The sequence below is a fragment of the Orcinus orca genome, chromosome 4, assembly GCF_937001465.1.
Source record: "Orcinus orca chromosome 4, mOrcOrc1.1, whole genome shotgun sequence".
NCBI classification, from domain to species: Eukaryota; Metazoa; Chordata; class Mammalia; order Artiodactyla; family Delphinidae; genus Orcinus; species Orcinus orca.
The window spans coordinates 140,563,070-140,586,057 of record NC_064562.1 but is presented as its reverse complement, the minus strand read 5'-3'; the positions used below and the strand labels follow the sequence as shown (position 1 = coordinate 140,586,057).

General features: G+C 35.6%; 1 protein-coding gene across 4 annotated transcripts in view; it reads right to left on the bottom strand.

Annotated features, from left to right (window-relative positions):
- INTU (inturned planar cell polarity protein) overlaps window positions 1-22,988 on the bottom strand; it is a 79,786-nt gene that overhangs the window by 26,786 nt on the left and 30,012 nt on the right. For all 4 annotated transcript variants that reach the window (XM_033419393.2, XM_004265117.3, XM_033419394.2 and 1 more), the window contains exons 3-7: window positions 18,759-18,844; window positions 10,115-10,318; window positions 5,653-5,771; window positions 2,407-2,496; window positions 6-83 (exon numbers count right to left, since the gene is read on the bottom strand). In XM_033419393.2, the coding sequence (XP_033275284.1) occupies window positions 6-83; window positions 2,407-2,496; window positions 5,653-5,771; window positions 10,115-10,318; window positions 18,759-18,844 (577 nt within the window). The remainder of the gene's footprint in view (window positions 1-5; window positions 84-2,406; window positions 2,497-5,652; window positions 5,772-10,114; window positions 10,319-18,758; window positions 18,845-22,988) is intronic.

The window sequence follows — 22,988 nt, the reverse complement described above, 5'->3', positions numbered from 1 at the left end:
CTTACCTATCTAAAGAACCATACATAAATTTTAAGGTTTGGGCAACATCTTCAATCATATTCCTTAGCTGAGGAAGAGGAACTCTAAAAAGAAGAAAAATACATCTGTTCATTTATAACATAATCAATTGATTCATAATATAAAAGAAGCAGATCATCTTTACATTTTATATGTAAAGAATATGAAAAGCATGTGTGTTAACTTTGAGTATAGCTGTGTATAATGGTTGTTTCCTGCATTAGCAATTAAAGCGTTTGATGTCTAGATCTGGGGTTCTAACATGGGTCAAGGAGGCCAGATCTCAACTTAACCTCTAATTCTTGTGACAAAAAGACACCCCTAAATGAAAGAGAAAGGAAAGAAAGTAGGAGAAAGGAAAGAAATGAACTTAACATTTTCTCATTGAAGACTTGTAAGAATTTTACAAAGCAGGTCTTTTATTCCCATTATACCAGTGGGTATAACTGAGGTTTAAGAAGTTAAGCAACTTCTACAGGCACACCCAGGGAGTAGAACCTGCTGGTGGGCATTCATTTCCTTAGCTCCAAGGTTACTCTCTCCACTACCTCACACTGTCTTCCTGGTTAGGTCCCCGCTATTGACTGCAGCTGTCACAGGAAGATGACCTCCCCCCGTGAAAACACATGTTCCTGGAGTATCTGCTCCACCGTATCCTGGATGGGGCAACACTTTTCTCATCCTGCTTGTAAAAGGCACAGTGGTGAAGAAAGAAAGGACAGACTGTGGCATTAAGACAGACAAGGGAAAAACAATCCCAGGGCTGCCAGAATTCAATTACAAACGATCTGTACGATGCTGGAGATACAGAGACATATAAATTGACACTGAGGAGGTGCCTGTGCATGACCTCTCAATACTCTGTTTCCCAGTCTAAACAAAGGAGAATAATAATAACTACCTTTCACAGTCATGTGAAACAAGATGCAATAAGGAAAAGAGTTTGGTATGGGGTGGTGGCTATGAGCAGTAAGAGAACTGGGTAAAGAGGTGGCTAGGGTTACTTCTGACCTGAAGCTCAGGATAGGGAAGGAGGAGGACCTTCGAATTCATTCCAACTTAACAAGCCAAGTTCTCTAGGATAGGGATGACATAAGTATTTAGGGAAGATCCTGCCTCCCCACTCCCACCCTGGGAAGCAAAGGTTGAGAAATCGGCTAGAGCATCCCCTAAACAGCACAACCTGGATCCAGAGCTCAGCAGTGACAGTCCTTTTTTGGCTTCAGGGTAAAACCTCTCCTGGAAACTGCCTCTGTCTGCCTAACTAATCTGGCTGGTGGCATCAGAAAGTGGGGAAGCAGCCTCTGCTCAGTTCCTTAGCTGGGCCTTCCTCTCTGCTGTCTAACTGCCCACGCTAGCTACCTTATCTCACCATTGTATTATCTGTGTCTTGTCTTTTGCGTTTTGGGCTACTATGAAAGTCCAAAGGCAGATGTTTCACCCTGCCACCACACCCTAAGTTATCTTATTCTGGATGTTCTCCGATTCTTGTTCTTTCAAAACAACTCAGTTTTTCACGATCCAACCTGTTGGCATAGGGCAGTCTCCGAGCAGGGTTTTTAGACAGAAAAATGCACATTAGCTGGTAAGAGAGAGCCATCATTTAACATATATAATGGCACCACTGTCCCCTCATGTTAAAAGTTTTGAATCCCACATTTATGATAGATCATATCTCTTTCTGTCCAAAATTAAAGACCACTTTAAAACATAATAATTTTGATATTTTTCACTGCAGCCTCCTTTGGAATTCCTCTTTGTGGTGTTAAAACAAGTCCACAATTGTTTGATACTCTTCCCCTTGAGTGTGGGCTGGATTTAGTAACTCACTTCTACCAAATGTATAAATGGTCAGCCCTGCTCTTACCTCCAACTATTAAAATAAGACATTTTTCAAAATACTTGCAAAAAAGTTAAGAAGGAGACCATGATAATATAAGACATACCATTAGAGAAGTCACTTTAAAGATAAATATTCATTATTTGGTCAAAGGTGCTCAATGTCGAGGCAAAACACCTTTCTGCTGACCCTTAATTCTCTAAAATCACCAACAGTAAAAAACTGTAAACATGCAAAATCCAAACCACGATACTGTCAAAAGTTTGAGCAGAGGACAAGCTCATCTCTCAGCCACCTCTGTACTGGCCATATCTCAGAGGAAAGTGTATTGACAGCCCTTACTAATTGGTCTAGCTGGGCCTTCCCGGTACCTTTCTGTACTATTCATACCAAATGAACACAGGTAGTCATTATACTAGTGCAGCAAACCTTTAAATCGTAAAACTTCTTGAATTTACCTTTGACAAAAGTGTCATCATTTTAATGAAACAGACTTTGTTAGCAGTATTTTAGAAATGATTTTAAGGTAAACAAAAATCTCAACTTACTCCTCAGCAGGCAGGCCAATTAACAACAGCTTGTCAGATTCTTTCCAATAAGCTACATGAATTTGTTTCCCATTTAAAAGAAGGGATGAGCTAAGAAGAAATAGAGTCAAAATGAAATTAGAACATCTTTAAATGTCATAAAATTATAAACAGTCATTCATAAAAGATTACATATGGTATGATTTAAGAAATGCACGCTTAATCAGCAAATTTCTTGGCATATACCTGCCACACAGAAAACGCAAGGAATTGTACAACAAAAACATATTCTGAAATATAAAAACCCACAAAAAACTCTAGGTCAAACAAAAGTAGACCCATTACAGCAAAAATATGTTGAAATTCTTTTCCTAACATTAACTGACTATATGCAATTTTATTTTTCAAAAGAAAGCTTCCATCCCAGTGTTTTAATTTAACAAATCTTTTCTGATTGTCTATTTATGAACATGATTTACTAAAAGAGATTACAAAGAAACAAAGATGTGGTCCCAGCTCAAAAGATGATCATTCAGTATGGTACACAGATACGTAAACAAGTAACCAAAATATAAGTCAGATTTAAACATATTCTCAAGGAAATGTTTGGAGTGATGGCTATATTCATGATGGTGATAGTTTCAGGGTCTATACCATGTCAATAACGATCAAATTATACATTTTACATATGTGCAATTTACTGTACTTCAATGAAGTTGGAAAACAAATTAAATGTTTTCTAAAAGAGAGATACAACAATAAACTGTGGAAATACAGAGAACATGATTCCTTCTTATAGTGTGGGTAGGTGGTGGGAAGAAGATAAAATAAAAATATAATGTAAAATAACATTTATTGATTTGGGAAAATGTTAAATGATATACTGCCACACAAAAAAAGTTACAATACAGTAGGTAGAATATGATTCCATTTGTATAAAATAGATGGAAAAAATTAAGTGAAAGGTTATCATTTAATTTAGCAATATTTACTGAGCACTTACTACATGCCTGGGCCCTGGAGTTACAGAAATGAACAAGATCAGCCAAGTCCTTTGCCTCGTGGAATCTGTGGTGGTTATCTTTGAGTGGTAGACTTTGGGATCATTTTAATTTTTTCCATTTGTTTTTATATTTTCCATGTTTTCTTAACTGATCAGATACTTCTTTTTAAAACTACTTTAAAATTAAACATAATTTTTAAAAATTAAAAAAATATATATACATATTTAGTGTTTTCTTTGAAATTAAAATACACCCATCAGTCTTTATCTGTTGAGTCCTAGGATATAGTGTACTTCTATACTACAGTAGATAAGTGTGTGGGATTTTAAATATGAATTGCTAAATAGATTTTTTTAAAGGGATATTACTTCTGCCTTAATAAAGTTTTAAAAATGCATATACTTTTAGACAAATATTAGACTCCTTTATACTCATAATTCATTTCACTATAGTTTCAAAACAGTGTATGCAACAAAAGATATGTTGCTACGGAATCCCTGAAATAATAATTATTTTCATATTCTTTCACAAAAAAGTTTTTCTCTCTATATTTACTGGTTTCCACATGTCTAACGCATATTTTAGCTAACAAGGTCTAAATATGAAGTAAAATTTCTATACTTTGGAGAAAAATAAAATAAAATCCACATGGGGAAACTTAAACACATTTTCTTACGAATAAGATTAAAAATGAGTCCTGCACCTTAGAAACATTATGCTAAGTGAAAGAAGCTAGTCACAAATAACGACATATTTCAATTCCATTCTTAGGAAATGTCCAGAATAGCGAAATCTATAGAGACAGAAAGTAGATTAGGGGTTGTTTAGGGCTTGGGTGGGGTAGGTGCATTGATAGCTAAAAGGTACAGGGTTCCTCTTTGAGATAAAAAAATGTTCTAAAACTGAGTCTGGTGATGGTTTCACATATCTTTGAATATACAAAAACCATTGAATTGTACACTTTAAGTGGGTGAATTGTATGATATATGAACTATATCTCAATAAAGCAATTAAAAAAAATGTAAAAGGCCTATCACATGCTTTTATAAATATGAATTTATAGACTAAATGGAGCCTCGGTTACAAGTATTCTGAAATGAACTAATCTTTTCTATATACATTATACTAAAAATCCCAGAGTTAAACATCACTTTCATTTAGAAAAACAAGGAAATTCTTCCCGTTATCTTGCAGATCCCATCTATTAAAATCCTAGACAAGGACCTACTATAGAGCACAAGGAACTACACTCAATATTTTGTAATTACCTATTATAGAGGGAAAAGAATCTGAAAAAGAATATATATATGTGTGTGTGTATAACTGAATCACTGTGCTGTATACCTGAAAATGACACGACATTGTAAGCCAACTATATACTTCAAAAAAAAAAAAAATCCTAGAGGTGTCATTTTAATCAGAAGATGGGAAAAGAAAATTTAAAGCCTAGAAAATCCAATTTGATATTCTATCAATATTAAGGAGCTTTTAAAGTTTGAGATAAACTTTTTTGGTAAAGTCTAAAATTGTTGAAATATTAAGGAAGAAAAATGGTTTATAATCTATAGATCTGTTTTATGAAATAAAGCAAAAACGAAACTCAGAAAACTTTGAGCCCCCTTTTTCCATAAGTTAACTATAATATTTCAAAGTCAAGACTTGATAAATCAACATGGAATGGGATGTGTGGCTCTATAATCGACTTTCAAAAGGTTATTTAACACCAGTTTGCTTATCCATCACTGAGTGAACTTGCACAGATACTGCCTTCTGAATACTCTTCCTAAAGTGTATGTGTATTGTGTGTTTTCTATCATTGTTCTAAGAACAGAACAAAATATTTTGAACTATATGAAAAATTCAGTATTCAGTCATCCTTACCAACCAGAAAGCTATTGTCAAGCAAGTTAATAATCAAGATAAAGTCATAAAAAAGCCCAAACTCATCATAATGCTGTGCTTAAGAGAGACTGCCTTCATGAAGAAAGTCTAAAGTAGAGTCATTAATCTAAGTTTGTTAAAGTCCAAAACATCCAGATCTACAGCTGTTCTCAGAACTTACATTTTAAATAGATGATTAGTAGAAATAACCTAGGTGAGAAACAAAATATCTGCAGACATCATTATCTGCCATATAAATATTTACATTATAGATACAAATATATTTGTATAATAGATACCTGTATTAGTATTTTGTTTGTCAGAATTAAGGTAAAGAACTTGGGAGAAAGAGAATTAAAGCTAAATAAAAATCAATTATTACCTAGTAACTTGTGTCCCAGTTACATTTTCCAACATGTCACAGAGTGTGAGAAATATCCCTCTCACACTTTTAAGTTTCTGAGATGCATCAGATACTGGATAATGATATAGGATTTCCTGCTGTTAAATAAAAAGAAATAGAAATGTCAATTCCCCCCAAATTTTCCAACCGTTATATTTTTCATGGCAAGTTCAGACTTCAAATTAAGGAAAAAATAAAAAGATTCCTTTCAGCTTCAGTGGGAGGTTTATTCAAACATAAGGAGAGGAGTATGCCTGGAATTTTTTTTTTTTATATGCCTGGAATTTTAACACATTACCTAGTATTTAAAATACCACATTTGAAAATAAGTTAGAGACTGTCAAAATTAGTCATGATACATATGCTGAGTAGGATAGCGATTAGTTGGAATAATTACAACTAATTGCAAACAGTGTTTCAAACATTAATCTCCCTTTACAATAAATTAAAATATTTATATTTCGTTATATAGATATTCTTATCTCCTGTGGTTGCATATGCACACAGACACCAAATGTAAATTTTAGGAGTCTTTAAGATAAGCTTCATCTTTGGTGACACCATTAAATCTTTATTTAAACACAAGACAAGCCTGCAATTAAACTTACAGAGTGAGAATACAAAATTAAATTAAAGTCATGCAGATAGGAAGAAAGAAGTATTATGATATTATAAAATCTTCTGTTTAAATTTGAAATCGTTTGCCCACCACAAATTAATCTGTATTCAAACTTTAAAAGAGAGACATTTTAAATTACGGAAAATACTAAATCCATAAGATTTTTCACAAAATGCTTAATAGTTTTCTATTTTCAAGAAGAGCATATTCCCAGGAAACACACAGTTTTTAAAAAATTTCATTTTTATAAATTGCAAAATCAAGATGTGCATTGCTAGTACTTTTACATGACGGACTGAATCATTCTCTGCCTCACTTTTTTGCTATTACTTAAAGCAACATGCTATTTTTCTCACAAGACAAATTAAAAGCAGGCAAAATTAAAATTTCTAGATAGAAACCATAGAGAATTCAGAGTAATTTCCAGTTATGCTACTTAATAACAATATTCATAAATATTAACATAGCCATTATTGAAAGCCCAAACTCTTAAAATACTGTATCTTTTCTTTGGTTCTCTCTCTAAAGAGCATTCTACACTTTGCTTTGGTCTCTCTTTATACGAAATAATTATGTGACTTGGAGTCCATGCCTTCGCAACTTTTACATTAGGATAAAATACAAATAATGACAAACTGGACACATCTGTTTTTTATACTTATTAAGCACATTCAGTATATGAAAATTGCTATGGAATTATGTGGCCAAATACAGTCTGCCTAACAACTCAAAATTTCTGTAATAATGTAAAAATATTATAAAACATTTTATCTCTAGAAATTAACTCAAACACCAGTGAAGATCTTCTGTTATGTCTACTTAATAAATTTAAACCTTAACTGGTAAATAAACTTACTGTATTTAGCCAAATACCAAACACCACTTTAAACAAATAACTATATAGTCTTTGATTCATTTTTTTAAAAATGTCCAAATCTTGTAACTTGAAGAAAACAAGCTGTTATTAAATATGTAACTCACATGAAAACAAAATGACCCTATGACATTTAATTGTAAAATAAGTAATACCAGAATACAAAGGTCATTTGAGAAAGTCTCTATTCCAACCTCTGCTGTGACCAGACCAGAAAGCCTCACAATTCAAGACCTGGCAAGCTCTACAGTTCCTAACCAATTTAATTAGCTGTATTTTAAAGCACTCGTTAGTAGCATGCATTTGCAGCAGTTTCCACTCTGTTCAGTAAGAATAAAAAGCCTCTCCTAATTACAGTGTTGATACAGGGCTGTCACAGACAGAAACCTGTTCACTAAAGAAATATCTACACATTTTCCCATGGAAAGAAAGGCAAGGATAACAAAAGGCCTCAGCACTATCCTACTCCAAGATGACCTTGAAAGATTCAGGATGCTACCATCCCAGAAATATGTTGTGTGTTCTATTTAATACATGGTTAAATTTCTTATTGTTCTAAAGATACAAAGGACTAGTAAAACGTGCAAGAAATTAGAATTATCAACTCTAGGTCTCCATGTATTTTTCAGAACACAGAAAATTATAAAAATATGTAGAAGTAAATCCCTTCCTTTCCAGTTCAATTATTGGCTAAATTTTGACATATGAAGAAACAACACAAGGAAATACACCCTTTGGATAAAATGGGTTTGGCATTGAGAGTATAGGCTGCAAGGATTTCAAAAAGGAAAGAAATGTAAACTAGGTAAAAACTTTTTAGATCTCGCTTCTGCTCAAAGCATTATGGTAAACTAGATGCTCTGAGACCCTTGTGCTGTAAAGCAACTGGATTCATGGCCAAAACATACTTGTTAAACTGCTGGATATATAACAAGTAGAGAGGTTTCCAATGATATCTTCTCCATACCTTCCAAAGACATCTTCTCCATACCTTTCCAACCCCCTTCCCCAGCACAGCAAAGCAAGCTGGGGCCTCAGCTGGGAGTGGTGAGTAGTGGGCAGAAGGACAGAGGCAGGTTGTCTTGAGGGCTGATACCTACAGTGTCTTCAGTCAGGACACTGAGCATTGGGCCAGTGGCTAGGTAGGTGAGCTGGGCCTAGGACCACTGCATTAAACCTAGACCCTTTAGTGAGGCTTAAGTGCTCCATGTCAGTGATAGAAGCAGAAGAAGCAAATTCTCTTTGAAGGAAGGCATTTCCCATTTAGAACCACAGGACTCCCAAAGATAAAATCAAGCAGTAAGTTTAGTCAATGATACCCAAGGAAATAACAAGGTAAGCCACAACAAGTCAGAGTCCCCATTAGCACTTAGAGATATTGGAATGGGAAGATATAGAATGAAGAAGAGCTACGTATGAGATGCTTAGAGAAATAATATATAGAATCACTAAGACAAGGAAACAACAAAAGACTACTGGGAATAGCATGGCAGATTTGCATGTGGATTAGTTAAAAACTTTTCAGGAACTTCTAAAAATAAAAATAGGAATGTTTAAGCAAACAAACAAAAAAAACACTATGGAGAGGTTAAAAAATAGTTTGAACATACCAGAAGCAAGAAACTGAACAAAGAAAATAAAAGACAGATTCCTTAAAAGAAATGACCAACTGTAGACTTATTAACAGCAATCATAAGTCAGAAGACAAAGAAATACTATCTTCGAACAGATTAGAGAAAATAACTTTCTACCTAGTTGGCATAAGTAATGCTATGTGTCGACTTCATCTTCTTCCTGGCCACACAGGAAGACTATATTTCTCACCTTCTTGCACTGGGAGAGACTATATAACTAGTTCTAGGCATTGGAACATGAGCAGAAGTGATGTTCCTACTTTTAAGCTAGGCCTCTGAAATGTCCCATGTGATATTGCATGCTTTCTCTCTTCTCTTATTGGCCAACTAGATGGAAAAGATCCAAGAGAGGACTCTGAAGTGCTTGGGAATAATGGAACCACTGGATGAAGGGCTCAAATCATTGAGCCATTTGACCAGGAACATGTACATTGAAATGAGAAATAAATTTTTACTATTTTAAGCCACTGAGACATTAGGATTGTTTGTTATAGCGACTGGCCTATTCTCACAATGTATAATTATAAAGCTACCTTTCAAGAAGAGGTGAAAAAGACATCATCAAATAAATAACAACAAAAAGAAATTATCACCAACAGATTTTCATTAAAAAGAGATGCCTAAAGTATATGTTTTAGGAAGAAGAAAAATGATCAAATAAGGTCAGCCTGAGATTTAAGAATAGTGAATAAAGGAAATGGCAAGCATATATGTAAATTTAAAGATGACTCATCTGTACAAAATACGATGTACAAAATATGCATTTTATCATATATAGTTTATATATTTTATAATGTATAAAATATGATAATAATTAGTAGTACTAATAGTATAATTATGCCCAACTTGTGGAATTTAAAAAAATGATAGCACTGAAAGATTGACGACAATAGCATGTAGGTGAAGAGGGGAAAATTGGAGTTAAGGTGTACTAAGGGTCTTGAATTATTTTGAAAAGGGGTTAAGATATTATTTAACTTTAGAATCTGTTAAGAGAAATATAAAATTTTTAGAGTAATCACAAGATAGAAATAAGAATATACAGCAAGAATAATAATGATACAAGCAACCAAGTTTAGTTTAAAAAATATCATGGAAAAAGCAATTCAAATAGAAATTTTTAAAGAAGGTAGAAGAAACAAATTCAAATATTTCAGTAATCTCTATAAATGGACCCACTGAGCTTGTCAATTTGAAGACTGCTGTGTGTAAGAGACATACCAAAAACCTAAGACACAGAATGACTGAGAATCATTTGGAAGACTATAAAAAGGTACTTACTTTTTTCCTTTGCACTTTTGAGAAGACACTCACCTCTTCCTTTGATGTTTCCGAGTCGAGCTGTAGTGTGAGATACATAACGATGTGAGGAGTGTTTAGAATATTCTGCTGGGTATCTTTGTCCTCGTCCCCCCATGGAAGTTTGATTAAATCACTTGTGTTTGACTGCGCCTTTTTCTGTCTTGGTTGAGTTGTTTGCTTTTTCACAGCATATGCATTTTCGAATGTCAGTTTCACCTTTAAAAAATTAAAATGTGTTGATTTTTCAACAAGGGAAAATCAGCTGTGGTTTTCACAAAGGATCTGTACATGCACATTCACTCAGGTACGCACAGTATGCATAAAAATCATTCTAGAGTATGGGCTCCTTGATGGCTGGGACTGTGTATTCTATTTATATTTGTATCTCCAGGTCCTAGGACAGTATCTGGCGCATATTATTACAAATATTTATTAAGAATATATAATTCTCTATATATAAGTTCATTAGTTTAAACTTAATCATTTTATTCCAAGTACTGACAACAAATACAAGAAATGCCATGGAAAAACAAAAATTAGTATGATCTGATAGCATAATAGAGAGTAACATTACATTAAGAATGGTAATAGCACTGACTCATCTGGGGAAGGTGAAAGGAAGAGATTCAGGATTAAAAGCAACCTCTTATAACCAGAATTAGCTCTCCTTTCAAGTGAGGTGATATTCAAATATTCTTCTCTTAGACACTCTTTGTGGTCTTTTAAAATAAAGGCTAAGGACAGTAAAAACCATCAACATGCCAGATCTTGAACCATGACCCCAAGAAGACTATCTATCAGTTTTGTCAAGATAGTTTTAATTTCATGGCCTGATGTCAAACAAGATTGGTAAGAGTCCAGAATGTGGCCATTTTCCAGTTGTTGAAAGGTAGCTTCCACTTCTCAATTAACTTTCCTTGAAAAAGGAGATATGTGTCTAGATGCCAGCTGGCCAAAGATAACTTGCTTACTTCAAAGAAGCACCAGTGTGTATCTTGACTAAAAGAACTTTTCACTAAATATAGTTAATTTTGTGTAGCAAGGACATCATCACAAGCTATATAGGCACAAAATGTTCCTAATGTTTAAAGTCTTATCAGAATACAGATAAGTAAGACAGGACATTCTAACTGTAACAACCTATAAAATTTTAAATTTAGACATTAAAGTGCAATGACTCCTTTAATTAGATTAAATTTTAAAAGTCAAAAAATAAATTCATGCTTGATCAAGAATAAAGAAGTCTGGTCAATATAGGATATTAAATCATCACACTGTACAACCTAAACATATATGATTTTTATTTGTCAATCATACCTCAAAAAACTGGGGGAAAAAGGAAATGTCAATATTTAAAAGAAGATAAAATTGTTTGTATGCAGTAAGTTGCATTTTGAGAGGAAACATTTAAAAATTATTATGAAGACAATAATAAACAATACCTATTTTTAATAATTTATTAAAAGAGGTACTATTTTCAAGGCCAACTTTATATGATAAATATGAATATATTACTACTATCACTCCTTTAAAAAATGAGCCATACATATTTATCAAAAATGTTAAGGATATTATTTTTTAAAATTCATTCATAATCCCATCAGCCCATCTAACTATTGTTAGTATTATACTGTAAAATAAATCTATCCTGATGAATAAAAGCTTTCAAATGAAGAAATATCTAGATATACTTTTTTTGGTTGGCAAAGAGTGACTATTTATGGTTGTATTCAATTTTGCTTATATGTAGCTGTCTGGCGCTTCAGAGGCACTAAGTTATCTTTGTCTACCTAAGTGAATTTAGTGAAATAAACATATTTTCTAAAATAAGTTTCTCGGACTTCCCTGGTGGTCCAGCGGTTAAGAATTCATGCTCCCAATGCAGGAGGCCCAGGTTCAATCCCTGGTCAGGGAACTAGATCCCACATGCAGCAACTAAGAGCCTGCATGCTGAAACTAGAAGATCCCGCATATCAACTAAAGATTCGGCATATCAAGTAAAGATTCCACACGTCGCAACTAAAGATCCTGCGTGCTGCAACTAAGACCTGGCATGGCCAGATAAATAAATAATTTTAAAAAATAAGTTTCAGATTTTATTTTATTAACAAGTAGAAAAGAGACATGAGGTCTAAATTCATCAATATATATATATTCAGAGCTAAGATGAACCAGGTCATGACTAGAGAGTAGGAAGGGAGAAGTTCCTCATGAAATTTTTCTGAGGCCAAACGATCATGTTTCTTTACAAAACATTTAATATTCCAAATGGAAAAGATCAACCTTTACTAATTTTTAATGTTTTCTGTAAACTTGATGTTGAAAAATGGGCCCTTGGTATTATTAGAACACTGTATCTAAAAAGGCTAATAGAACACTAGTATATTTGGGGGGAAAATATTAAGTAAGCTAAACAAAAACATAAAAAGTTAGAGATCCTATATGAGAACAATCAAGAGTTATCTGAGGAAAATTAATATAAGGATAAGGTGAGGAGAGATGAAGAGACACTGTTTCCAACATAATCTTAGAAATATGTGAAAAAGAATATTTGGTGTGAGGTTTTGACCCAAACAAGCAACATGGAAGCATTATATGGCCTGAAAGACTATGTTCTGAGGATGGCATCTGTTCTAGTGGGTAATGCTCAATATATGTATACATAAGTAAAAATATAAGCATAAGCATAAACATATTAAATCCTTGAACAAGGATCCAATGAAGTAAAAATGGCTTGGAGCTCAGGGGGTTCTTTCATTTGAGAAGGAGGATTTAGGAGCGTCCAAAAGAAAATATATGGGAGTCTTTGACGGTGTTCCTTGGGAATGTGAGAAATCTTTCAAATTGGGGGAAATCCCGAGTGCAGACTTTGTACCAATATAGAGGGGAGCTTTGAAGATTGTCCCCAGCACTGGGCTTTGGGGAGGAACTAGGTATATGAATGGAGTGGAGGGTGAGAAATCTGACTGTAGGAAGCAGGAGATGAGCGACATCCTAGGGGAGCAGGTGTCACAGAGGCGGGCTGCATCGGCTGGAACGTCTGTGAGAGCTGTGCGCCCCAGTGGTCCTCAGAGAAAGAAATATGTGCCCGAAGAGACAGAAGGGAGGGCATCTTCTCCAGTTGAGATTCTTGTGGGTGGAGAGGTCAAAAGATAGGGTATGACTCACCAAGAATGACAAAAGGAAATGAGTTGGTAGACTTAAAATAAAAATTTACCAATTTTACTTTAGGCAGCAACGGCAACCTAAAATTTAAGAGTGGTTTGCTATGCTTGGTGAAGAACGACACACTTGAAAACTAACTTTAATGCTACACTTGGCAAACATCAGAACTTCTTTTCTGTGGGGCAAGAACCTTTTCCCCTCAGCATGACAAAAACTCAAACAAATACACAAACTACAGAACTATCCATTAACATTCTTTAAGGAACTATCTTACCCACCATTCTTCTGATTTAAGTAAAGTTGGCTCCATAATGCAAAGATAACTACACTTTAACAAGACATTCTGAAATGCTTACATGTTAAGTAGCTATAAATGTCAGGAAATCTGGTTGTCTTGATAAAATGATAAATGGGTAAGACAGACAACCAAATTAAGAGTTAAGTGCCATTTTTAAAAAGGGGTTGATATATGTAAATATTAAGGATACTATGCGTTTTACAGGAAAACACTTTTATTAAGAAGCATCTGATATAAGATAGTTTATAGCTTCTTATAAAAAAAGGTTTTTATAAGAGTTCATATGAAGGCTCTTATAAAGAGGGTTTTTCTGTTGGGTTTATATGAGGCTTCTTATAAAAAGTGTTTTCTGTTGTTCCTCCATGGACATTAACTGGTGACAAGTTTCATCATCTCCTGTCTCCCTCAAAAGGTTTTCTTACTTGTGCAATTTTCCCATCCTTTCTTTCCTCGATCCCCCACCCCCACCCCGGCCCCTCAGTTCAGGAGCTGATATGTCTTACCTCAGGTCCAAGGATATGCTCTCTATAACTCACCACTTCCAAAATCTTGTTGCTTTAATTATATCCTCTCTCTACTCCCACCTCCAACCCACCCCACATGACAAGCAATGTCTCTTCAGCCTCTGACAAACCAACCAACCGACCCTTTTTCCCCATTAGCTACCATGCCATCCTCTTCACACATGGGACCCGGGGAGGCTGTCAGAATCTGAAGCAGCTCCAGAGCCAGACCACACTCTCACTTCTGCCCCATGGTCTGCACTCTCTCTCACAACTTCTTCGTTGCTCTCCATGTGTCTGATCTTTTCTCCTTTCTGGCAGATGCTCTGAATATTCCTTAGTCAAAACTCTGAAGGAATTGAGTCTACGTGGCTCAGCAAATTCTCTCTCTTCCATCCTCCTCTTCCGGGTGATCTCACAAGATTACTCAAGACAAAACTTGGAAGGCATCTTGGACTCCGCTCTCTCCTGCAGGAAGTACTGTCCTCTTTACTTCCCATACTTTAAATCTAATCTACTCCTTTTCCTCCATATCCACAGCAAGGCCTTTGCTCAGGCCTTCACCCCTTCTCTTCTGAACTACTGGAAAGCTGACCACCTGGTTTCCCAACCTCCAGTCCCACCCAGAGGGATACATTCCTAAATGCAAATCTGATCACATCAGTCTTCTTCTTTAAAACACTGACATAGCTGGTGACTTCTGGGTTCTGAGAATAAAAAAAACACTTACAAATACTTTTTTTAAAAATTTGCCTATTTCCTAATCTTTCCACAATATATATGAGCACCACTTTTTGTGGAACAAAGAAATAATAAAAGTTAAAATATCCTACTCAAGTGTCATCTCCTTTAAGAAGCCTTTTCTCCTCTCTCTTAGGCCTAAGAAGTACTTGAAAGCTGAGAGTATAAGATGAATGTTCTGCAGGCTGATCTCCCAGAAAAGGAGTTGGTTTCCTCCAAAGTTCCAGGAAACACGGTGATGGCCCAGGGCTTAATGCAATCAATCCCGGTCAACTGCAATGTTTGGACCCAAGTTTCCTGATCAAGCCAGGGGAGGGGATGGCATAACTGCATCATTATGTGCTTGTTGAATAAATGAGTGAACAGAGCTGTGACAACAGGTCAAGGTCACAAAAGTCAGTAATTAGAAAAGTACTTGCACCTTTGTTCTTGTCATTTTGAATTTTTAAGACATTTTTTTTTAAACCCACAACTTTTTATTCAAAAAATGTTAAACCTACGGAAAGTTGCAAGATGTGTACGATTATGCATATATTTCTCACGCAGTTTCAGCAATTTTGCCACATTTGCTTCCTCCCACTCTTCTCGCTTGTGTGACTCCCCTCTCCTTCCATCCTCACCCTCTCTCTCTATTTAAAAAAAATTTTTGCCTGAACTACCTGAGAATTATTTGCAGCTATTTTAATGCTTCATTGCTAAGTACTTTAGTCCATGTCTCCTAAGGATACAAAACCAAATACAATTATGATACTTAAGAATTTTAATATTAAACACAATACTATTCTCTAGTAAAGGCTGTATTCAAATTTCCCCAAATATCCCAATACAGCTGTTCCTAAGTGCACTACAGGATCAATAAAGGATTAGTCACTGCATTTGGTTGTATGTTAGTTCAGTCTGTCTTAGTCTAAAACAGTTGTCCAGCCTTTTTTTCTTTCATGACATTAACATTTTTGAAGAATCTAAGATGATTGTTTTGCAGAATCTTAAAACCTGGCTTCAAAAGAAACGATTTGGGCTCTTTGTGCCTCATGTAGTATATAGGCTTTGCCTCTGGATTTCATCCTGGTGTTCTGAAACTATTTATAACAGAACTTATTTAAAATTCAAACACAGAACTGTAGAGTTGGAATGGGGTTCAGAGATTTATTCTCTCAAATCCCCTCTGATTATAAATGAGGAAACTGAAACCCAGAAGAGTTTGGAAACTTGCTCAGAGCGAGGTTTAAAATAGAGATCTGCCCTCCTTCTCCTCAGTGACCTTTCTACCACATTATACTCTCCTCCAGGGCATCTTCTGTTGGATGACAAGAAGGCTTTCAGGCTATTTTTATACTCTAAGTTTAAAATGTTACTGTTGGCTATTTCCAAATTTAAATGTTAAGTCTGCTAAGGTATTCTTTATAAACCAGCATTCCTCTCCCCTTATTGCTTGCATAAGGGTTTCAAATGCCATAGACACAAACCAGGTAGAACAGCTTTTTCTGAGACAAGTCCACTGCAGTTAGTTCTGGCCCAACAAGAACAAGGGGATGCAGACACAAAGATCCACCCAGGTTGTGTGTGAAATGGGAGTATCACGCTCTGGAGTCAGTTTCAGTTCTAGCTCTGAGTTATTAATTCTGCACCCTTGGACAAATCATTAACTCTCTCTCAGATTTTTTTTTCTCATGTATAAAACAGGAATACAAATGATCAGATTCTTACAGACTGTTATGGGGAACAAATGAAATTATCAAAGGGAATGCTATTAGCAAAGCACTGACACACTTGATGGCACATACAAACACTAGTTCCCTTCCCAATTCTCAGGTTGTATATAGTCAAAATCCCCTTGAAATTGCAGTAGGAAGGCAAGGCCGTGCTGGAGTACAACATACTCTCTCAATAGGCTAATTCCAACTCACAACAGTTTTTCTTCTGTCTTCAAAACAAATTGCTGTTTCCTCATTTCTGCACAAGATGTAAGAATTGGCACTGAAGAGCCATGTTGTTAAAAAAATATATAAAATAAACATAAATATATATACAAATACATATATTTGTGTGTGTGTGTGTGTGTGTGTGTGTGTGTGTGTGTGTATGTTTAAGCACAGAACCACATTTAATGCAGTTGTAAGGCAAACCAGGCAGACAGCAGATACACTGCTATTTCACGCTTAATGAGGACATGGAAATGTGGATGAAATTGGTCCAAAAATATTTAAATCATTATTTCTTTTTCTTCTTTTTCTGCCAAGGGTGCATAGCTGAATTTACAAATGTTAATTAAATATAAGTATAATGTGACTCCACTGGAAACATAATTCTTTTTTTGAGGACAGAACAGATGTGGTTGAACTTTGGTAGTACTGACAGGACACCTGCCACTGACATAGGCAAGAAAGGAGGAGCCCTCACTTGGGGCTGATACGCAGCCAGTTTACTTGGGTGACACTGTTTCAGTCATTAAAATACTGTGATTCTTCATTACTGACTGGCAAACAGCTGCTGTCTGGACCCCTTAAGGTGCCCTAGTACCTTGGCCCATCCCTGTTCCTCCCCTCATCTAGCAACTAAAGGGGATACCAGCACACCCTACTGAAGCACTATGTCCGCCTGATTGCTATTATTTCACACAGCACCCCACCTCCATCCCCATCTCTCTATCCACTCCTAGACATTGCTAGTCACTGGCTACCACAGTTATTCTAGCACTTTCATTTTGCATTTCTGAAGATAGCTAAATTTACAGAGCACCTGTGTGTGTGTGTGTGTGTGTGTGTGTGTGTGTGTGTGTGTGTTAAGAGAAGGAAGTAAACATAACAGGAGTCTTTTTTCTTAGAAAACAAGAAATTTCATAATGGGTCCTATTATTTCAGAATCTCAAATCAGATGCAGATATGATTCTGATTTATCAGGCATTCTGTTCTTCATCCTGATCAATCTGAAACTTGCTTCATCCTCTCACTGCCTGATGGAGTCTCTAACCTGTCTAAAACATATCACCGTCCCTACCCCTCGAAAGAGAGAAAGCCAATTCCTGATGATAACAAGAGCAGAACATTCTTAAACAGGAGGTATAGCATTTTAAAAATACATCTAACCGAGGATGGATCTAGAGACTGTCATACAGAGTGAAGTAAGTCAGAAAGAGAAAAACAAATATCGTATACTAACGCATGTATGTGAAACCTAGAAAAATGGTACAGATGAACCGGTTTGCAGGGCAGAAGTTGAGACACAGATGTAGAGAACAAACGTATGGAAACTGAGGGGGGAAAGTGGCAGGGGGTGGTGGTGGTGGTGTGATGAATTGGGAGATTGGGATTGACATGTATATACTGATGTGTATAAAACTGATGACTAATAAGAACCTGCTGTGTAAAAAAAAAATTAAATTTAAAAAAACAAAACTAAAAAAGAAAAAATACATCTAATGACATAAAAATGTCATCTGTAATACAAAATGTCAATGCTTAGAGAATCAAAATAACTTATTATGAAAGAGATTTATTTTTACCTACAAGGAATGAAAAATAATTCATTAAGCTAAAAGCTCAGGAGTAAGGCTAAACTAGATAACAAAAAAGAAAAAAAATCAAGAAAATAGTATAGCATTTAAAATAAACAAAACCACAATAAAAAAATTTATAGCAATTATGATTTTACTAAGTGAGAACATAGAAAATTCCATGACTATTTTAAATGGCTTTTCTAGGAATTGGATTTTCATCAGCAGGTATGGTACTTATAATGGCAAGTTGGTCATTATGTATGTTATTATTGTTCTTGTAGATATTTCTCTCTTTTTGGAACAATCTCTAAGAGCTAAAATTTTAGAAATATCCTAGCATGTTAAGTATAATTCGCCCATTATACATGACTATTTTCAGAATTTCATAAAAAGATAGCACAAAAACTTATTTCATGTAATTCATCATAAAACACAGAAAAAGAATGTCCACACCTGCATAGGTCCAGGAATGCAAGATAGAACTCTCTCTATGTTCTCAGAGGTCACATCTACATCGTTCACGGCAACAAGGACATCACCTGAAAACAGAATCACAATAAAAGACAGTTGTGTGAGTATCCAAAATGGAAAAAGATCTAGAATTGGAACATTATAAAGCAACTATTCTGATCTTCAAAGTACAATGGAAAATGTGGTACAGACATTCAGGGACTTGTTCAAGGTTATAAAGTTCATTAGTGGCAGAACTAATCTCCCACCCCACTCTTTCTTAAACTGTAACACAGCCCAACATTGCACCATAACTTAATACAACCTATGAATATTCAAAGAGATGAATATTCTCATTTTTGATACAATTGGGAGAATTACATAAACCCAAGGGACAAATGGAAAATTTGTAGTCAAATATTGCAATTAACAAAATTGAATCTAACCACCTAGACTCACAGTAAAAAAAAAATGCAGCTGACATTTTAATTAAATCCATGTGGTATATCATAACTCAATATGCTGTGCATTCACTGTTATTACTGATATGTGCCTACACATGTCTTTGTTTCAAAAGCCCCCAACCGCAATAAAACCTATAGCATGTTTCGGTAAAAAATCTCCTTTTCCATGGCTTTTCTTTAAATGTGTATATTATCAAATCAGGTGGCTTTAATAAAGATTAGTGTTAAAATGGAAATTTACTTTCACAACATAAAGGTAATATCTAAACACCAGTCAGTATATTAATAGAAATACACATACCAAGGTTATTTTTTTCTCCTCATTCCCATCATTAGGAAATTGATTAAATAATTCATACTCATCCATTCATTAGTTTATCCAACAAATACTTATTGAGCATCTGCTGTATGCCAGGCACTGTTCTAGGCACTGCAGATAGAGAATTGAACAAAACAGACAAAAAACTCTACTCACATGGAGCTTAATACTCTTTGGGGAAGACAGATAATAAATATATATTGATATATATAGACAAAATAGTGTTGGTAGACAATTCTCCATTGGTCTCTCATATTTTCGTATATCTTAAAAGCCAAGACACTGAAAGTCTGTGTTCTGGATTATCTTTTCAAGATTGTCTGTATAGCGAACAGCTTTGGATGAGATAGTGTCTCCCTCCAGAGCAAACGTACAGTATAATAACAGCAAAAAAAAAAAAAAAAAAAGTACTGTATAAGATATATTAACAATATCTTATTGTTAATAATTGTTCTTTATAAAAGATTTATGTTCCCTAAGCTCCAAGTTCCTGTCCTTTAATGCAACCCACTATGTGTGTACGGGTCACCTGGCCCTTTTCATGATGCCCTGTGGGAATGAGGGTTGGGGAACAGGTGAAACTGCCATTACTTTAGCTACTGCTATTCCTCACCACCCCCCGTCCCTTCATTCCTTGCTCTCCCTGATGTGTATCATATGGGAAAGGGGCTAAGTGCAGAGTGAGCATGAGTTTCTTAGGCCAGCCCTCTGAAAGCCTGCAAGGACCTACACTAGGTTCAAATGCTCAAGAGATGCTATTCAGTTGAGAGTTCCTCAGGTTTGGGCACCAAGCCTTATATGATGGTCCGCTGTTGCAGCACTTTGAGCAACCTGGTAACTTTTCTTAAAAGAATTTTGAAATGTATAGAAATATCGAATCACTATGTTGTGTAACAGGAACTAACATAGGGTGGTAGGTCAATTATACTTCCAAAATAAACAAACAAACTCACAGAAAAGAAATTGGATTTGTGGTTACCAGAGGCGGGGGAGGAGAGAAGAGGGGAATTGGATGAAGGTGGTCAAAAGGTACAAACTTCCAGTTATAAGATAAGTAAGTACTAGGAATGTAATGTACAACATGATCAATATAATTAACACTGTTGTCTGTTATATAACAAAGGTGTTAAGAGAGTAAATCTTGAGTTCTCATCACAAGGAAAAAAATTTTTTTTCTATTTCTCTAATTTTGTATCTATATGAGATGATGGAGGTTCACTAAACTTACTGTGGTCACCATTTCATGATGTATGTAAGTCAAATCATTATGCTGTATGCCTTAAATTTAGTGCTGTATGTCAATTATATCTCAGTCAAACTGGAAGAAAAGAGTAAGAACTTGCAAACTAAAATAAGCTTCCAACTTCAACTTGGAAAAATGAAAAAGCAACATACTCCCCTAATTATTTTTAAATAAGATATTAAACAAGTGTACTATATCAAATTATTTATAGCTATCGTGAGTTTAAAAAGGAAGGAAGGGGACTTCCCTGGTGGCACAGTGGTTAAGACTCCGCACTCCCAATGCAGGGGGCCGGGGTTCAATCCCTGGTCAGGAAACTAGATCCCACATGCATGCTGCAACTAAGAGCTCATATGCTACAACTAAGGAGCCCACCTGCTGGAACTAAGACCTGGTGCAACCAAATAAATAGATAAATAAATAAATAAACATTTTTTAAAAAAAGGGAGGGAGTGAAAGAGAGAGAGAGAGAGAGATTGGGAGGGAGGGAGGTGAACACAATATAGAAGTACTGATGTATTGATAAAACAAAATCCCTTCTGGACCGTACCAACCATGAGTTCTACTGTCTATAGACTATTCTATCCTCAGGACACTTAAATGGTGAAAAGATTTAAACCTTGCTCCTTTAAACTAAAACTCCATTGGATAATGTCCCAAATGACTCTTTGTTTTTTTTCCCCTCCAAACCCTAATGAATACAGTTCTGTAGTTGAGTGTTGTAGGAAGTATCATCTAAAAGCATCATGTCCAACAAACCTCTAAAAATAGGAGACATGTATCATCACAAAAGATATGAAAATAAATTTTAGAACAAGTGTAGTATATACACAATATTTCTAAATGTTTAGTAGAAAATTGTCTCTTTCTATAAAAGAAATGGTACATCCACTTCTCATTTTCCAGATACTTGCTTTCCTCACATTTTTCTGAGCCCCTCTGTGAGGTGACTCAGAGATGGCAGGCTTCCTGGACATCACATCACTGCAGTGGACAGCCTGCATTCCAGGAAAGTTCTTTCTCAACAAGTGCATGGGAGTCATTAGTATGCAGGGTACCATTTCAAAGGCTGAAAGGAAATGAACTGCATGAATTGATTTGAATTGTTAAATAAGAAATAGTCTGAGAATTATTGATGGGTAGAAGTAAGAGGGAAAATCTATCAAGTTTATCAAGAGATTTCATTCAAGAATCAAATAAAACATAAAGGGGGAGATCAGTTTATCAAAATGCTTAAGTAAATCCCTTTGGGTGATTGGGCTTTTTCTTTGTTTTGTTTAATTACATTTTCTAAATGGTCTACCATAAGCATATATTATTACTACTGCAAAGAGAAAAAAATTAAAACTCACACACACCGTGGTAGGCAGAATAACTGTCCTCCAAAAATGCCCACACCCTAATCTCTGAAATCTGTGAATATGTTACTTTACATAGCTAAAGAGACTTTTCAGATGTAATTAAATTAAGGATCTTGAGATTGGGAGATTATCCAAAAGAGCCCAATGTAATTACAGGGCCTTTATAGGAAGGAGGCAGGAAAACCACAGAGTCAGAGAAAGAGAGACATGGAGATACCACGCTGTTGGCTTTGAAGATGAAGGGACCACAAGGCACGGAATGCAGGTGGCCTCCAGCAGCTGGCCAAGGAAAGGGGTTCTCCCCTGCAGCCTCCAGAAGGAATGCAGCCTTGTGGATACATTGATTTTAGTGCAGGAAGACGCATTTTAGACTTCTGACCTCCAGAACTGCAAGATGATAAATTTGTGCTGCTTTAAATCACTAAGTCTGTGGTACTTTGTCACAGCAGCAATAGAAAATTAATATACCCGCTTAACAGAACAAAGCAACTTTGGCTAAGCACCAAGTGAGAGTCAGGGACCATGAATGCTAAAGAATAGAAGGATATACAAGGTACACTTGGCAGTCATTGGAAAAAGAATAAATCAGTCTTGTTAGAATCTGGTATTTACATACAAGAGGACTAGGAAATAGGTATGAGACAGTGGGGTGGGATCAGATTGTGCATTTAAATTGATCATTTAGGGACTTCCCTGGTGGCGCAGTGGTTAAGAATCCGCCTGCCAATGCAGTGGACACAGGTTTGAGCTCTGGTCCGGGAAGATCCCACATGCCACGGAGCAACTAAGTCCGTGTGCCACAACTACTGAGCCTGCGCTCTAGAGCCCACGAGGCACAACTACTGA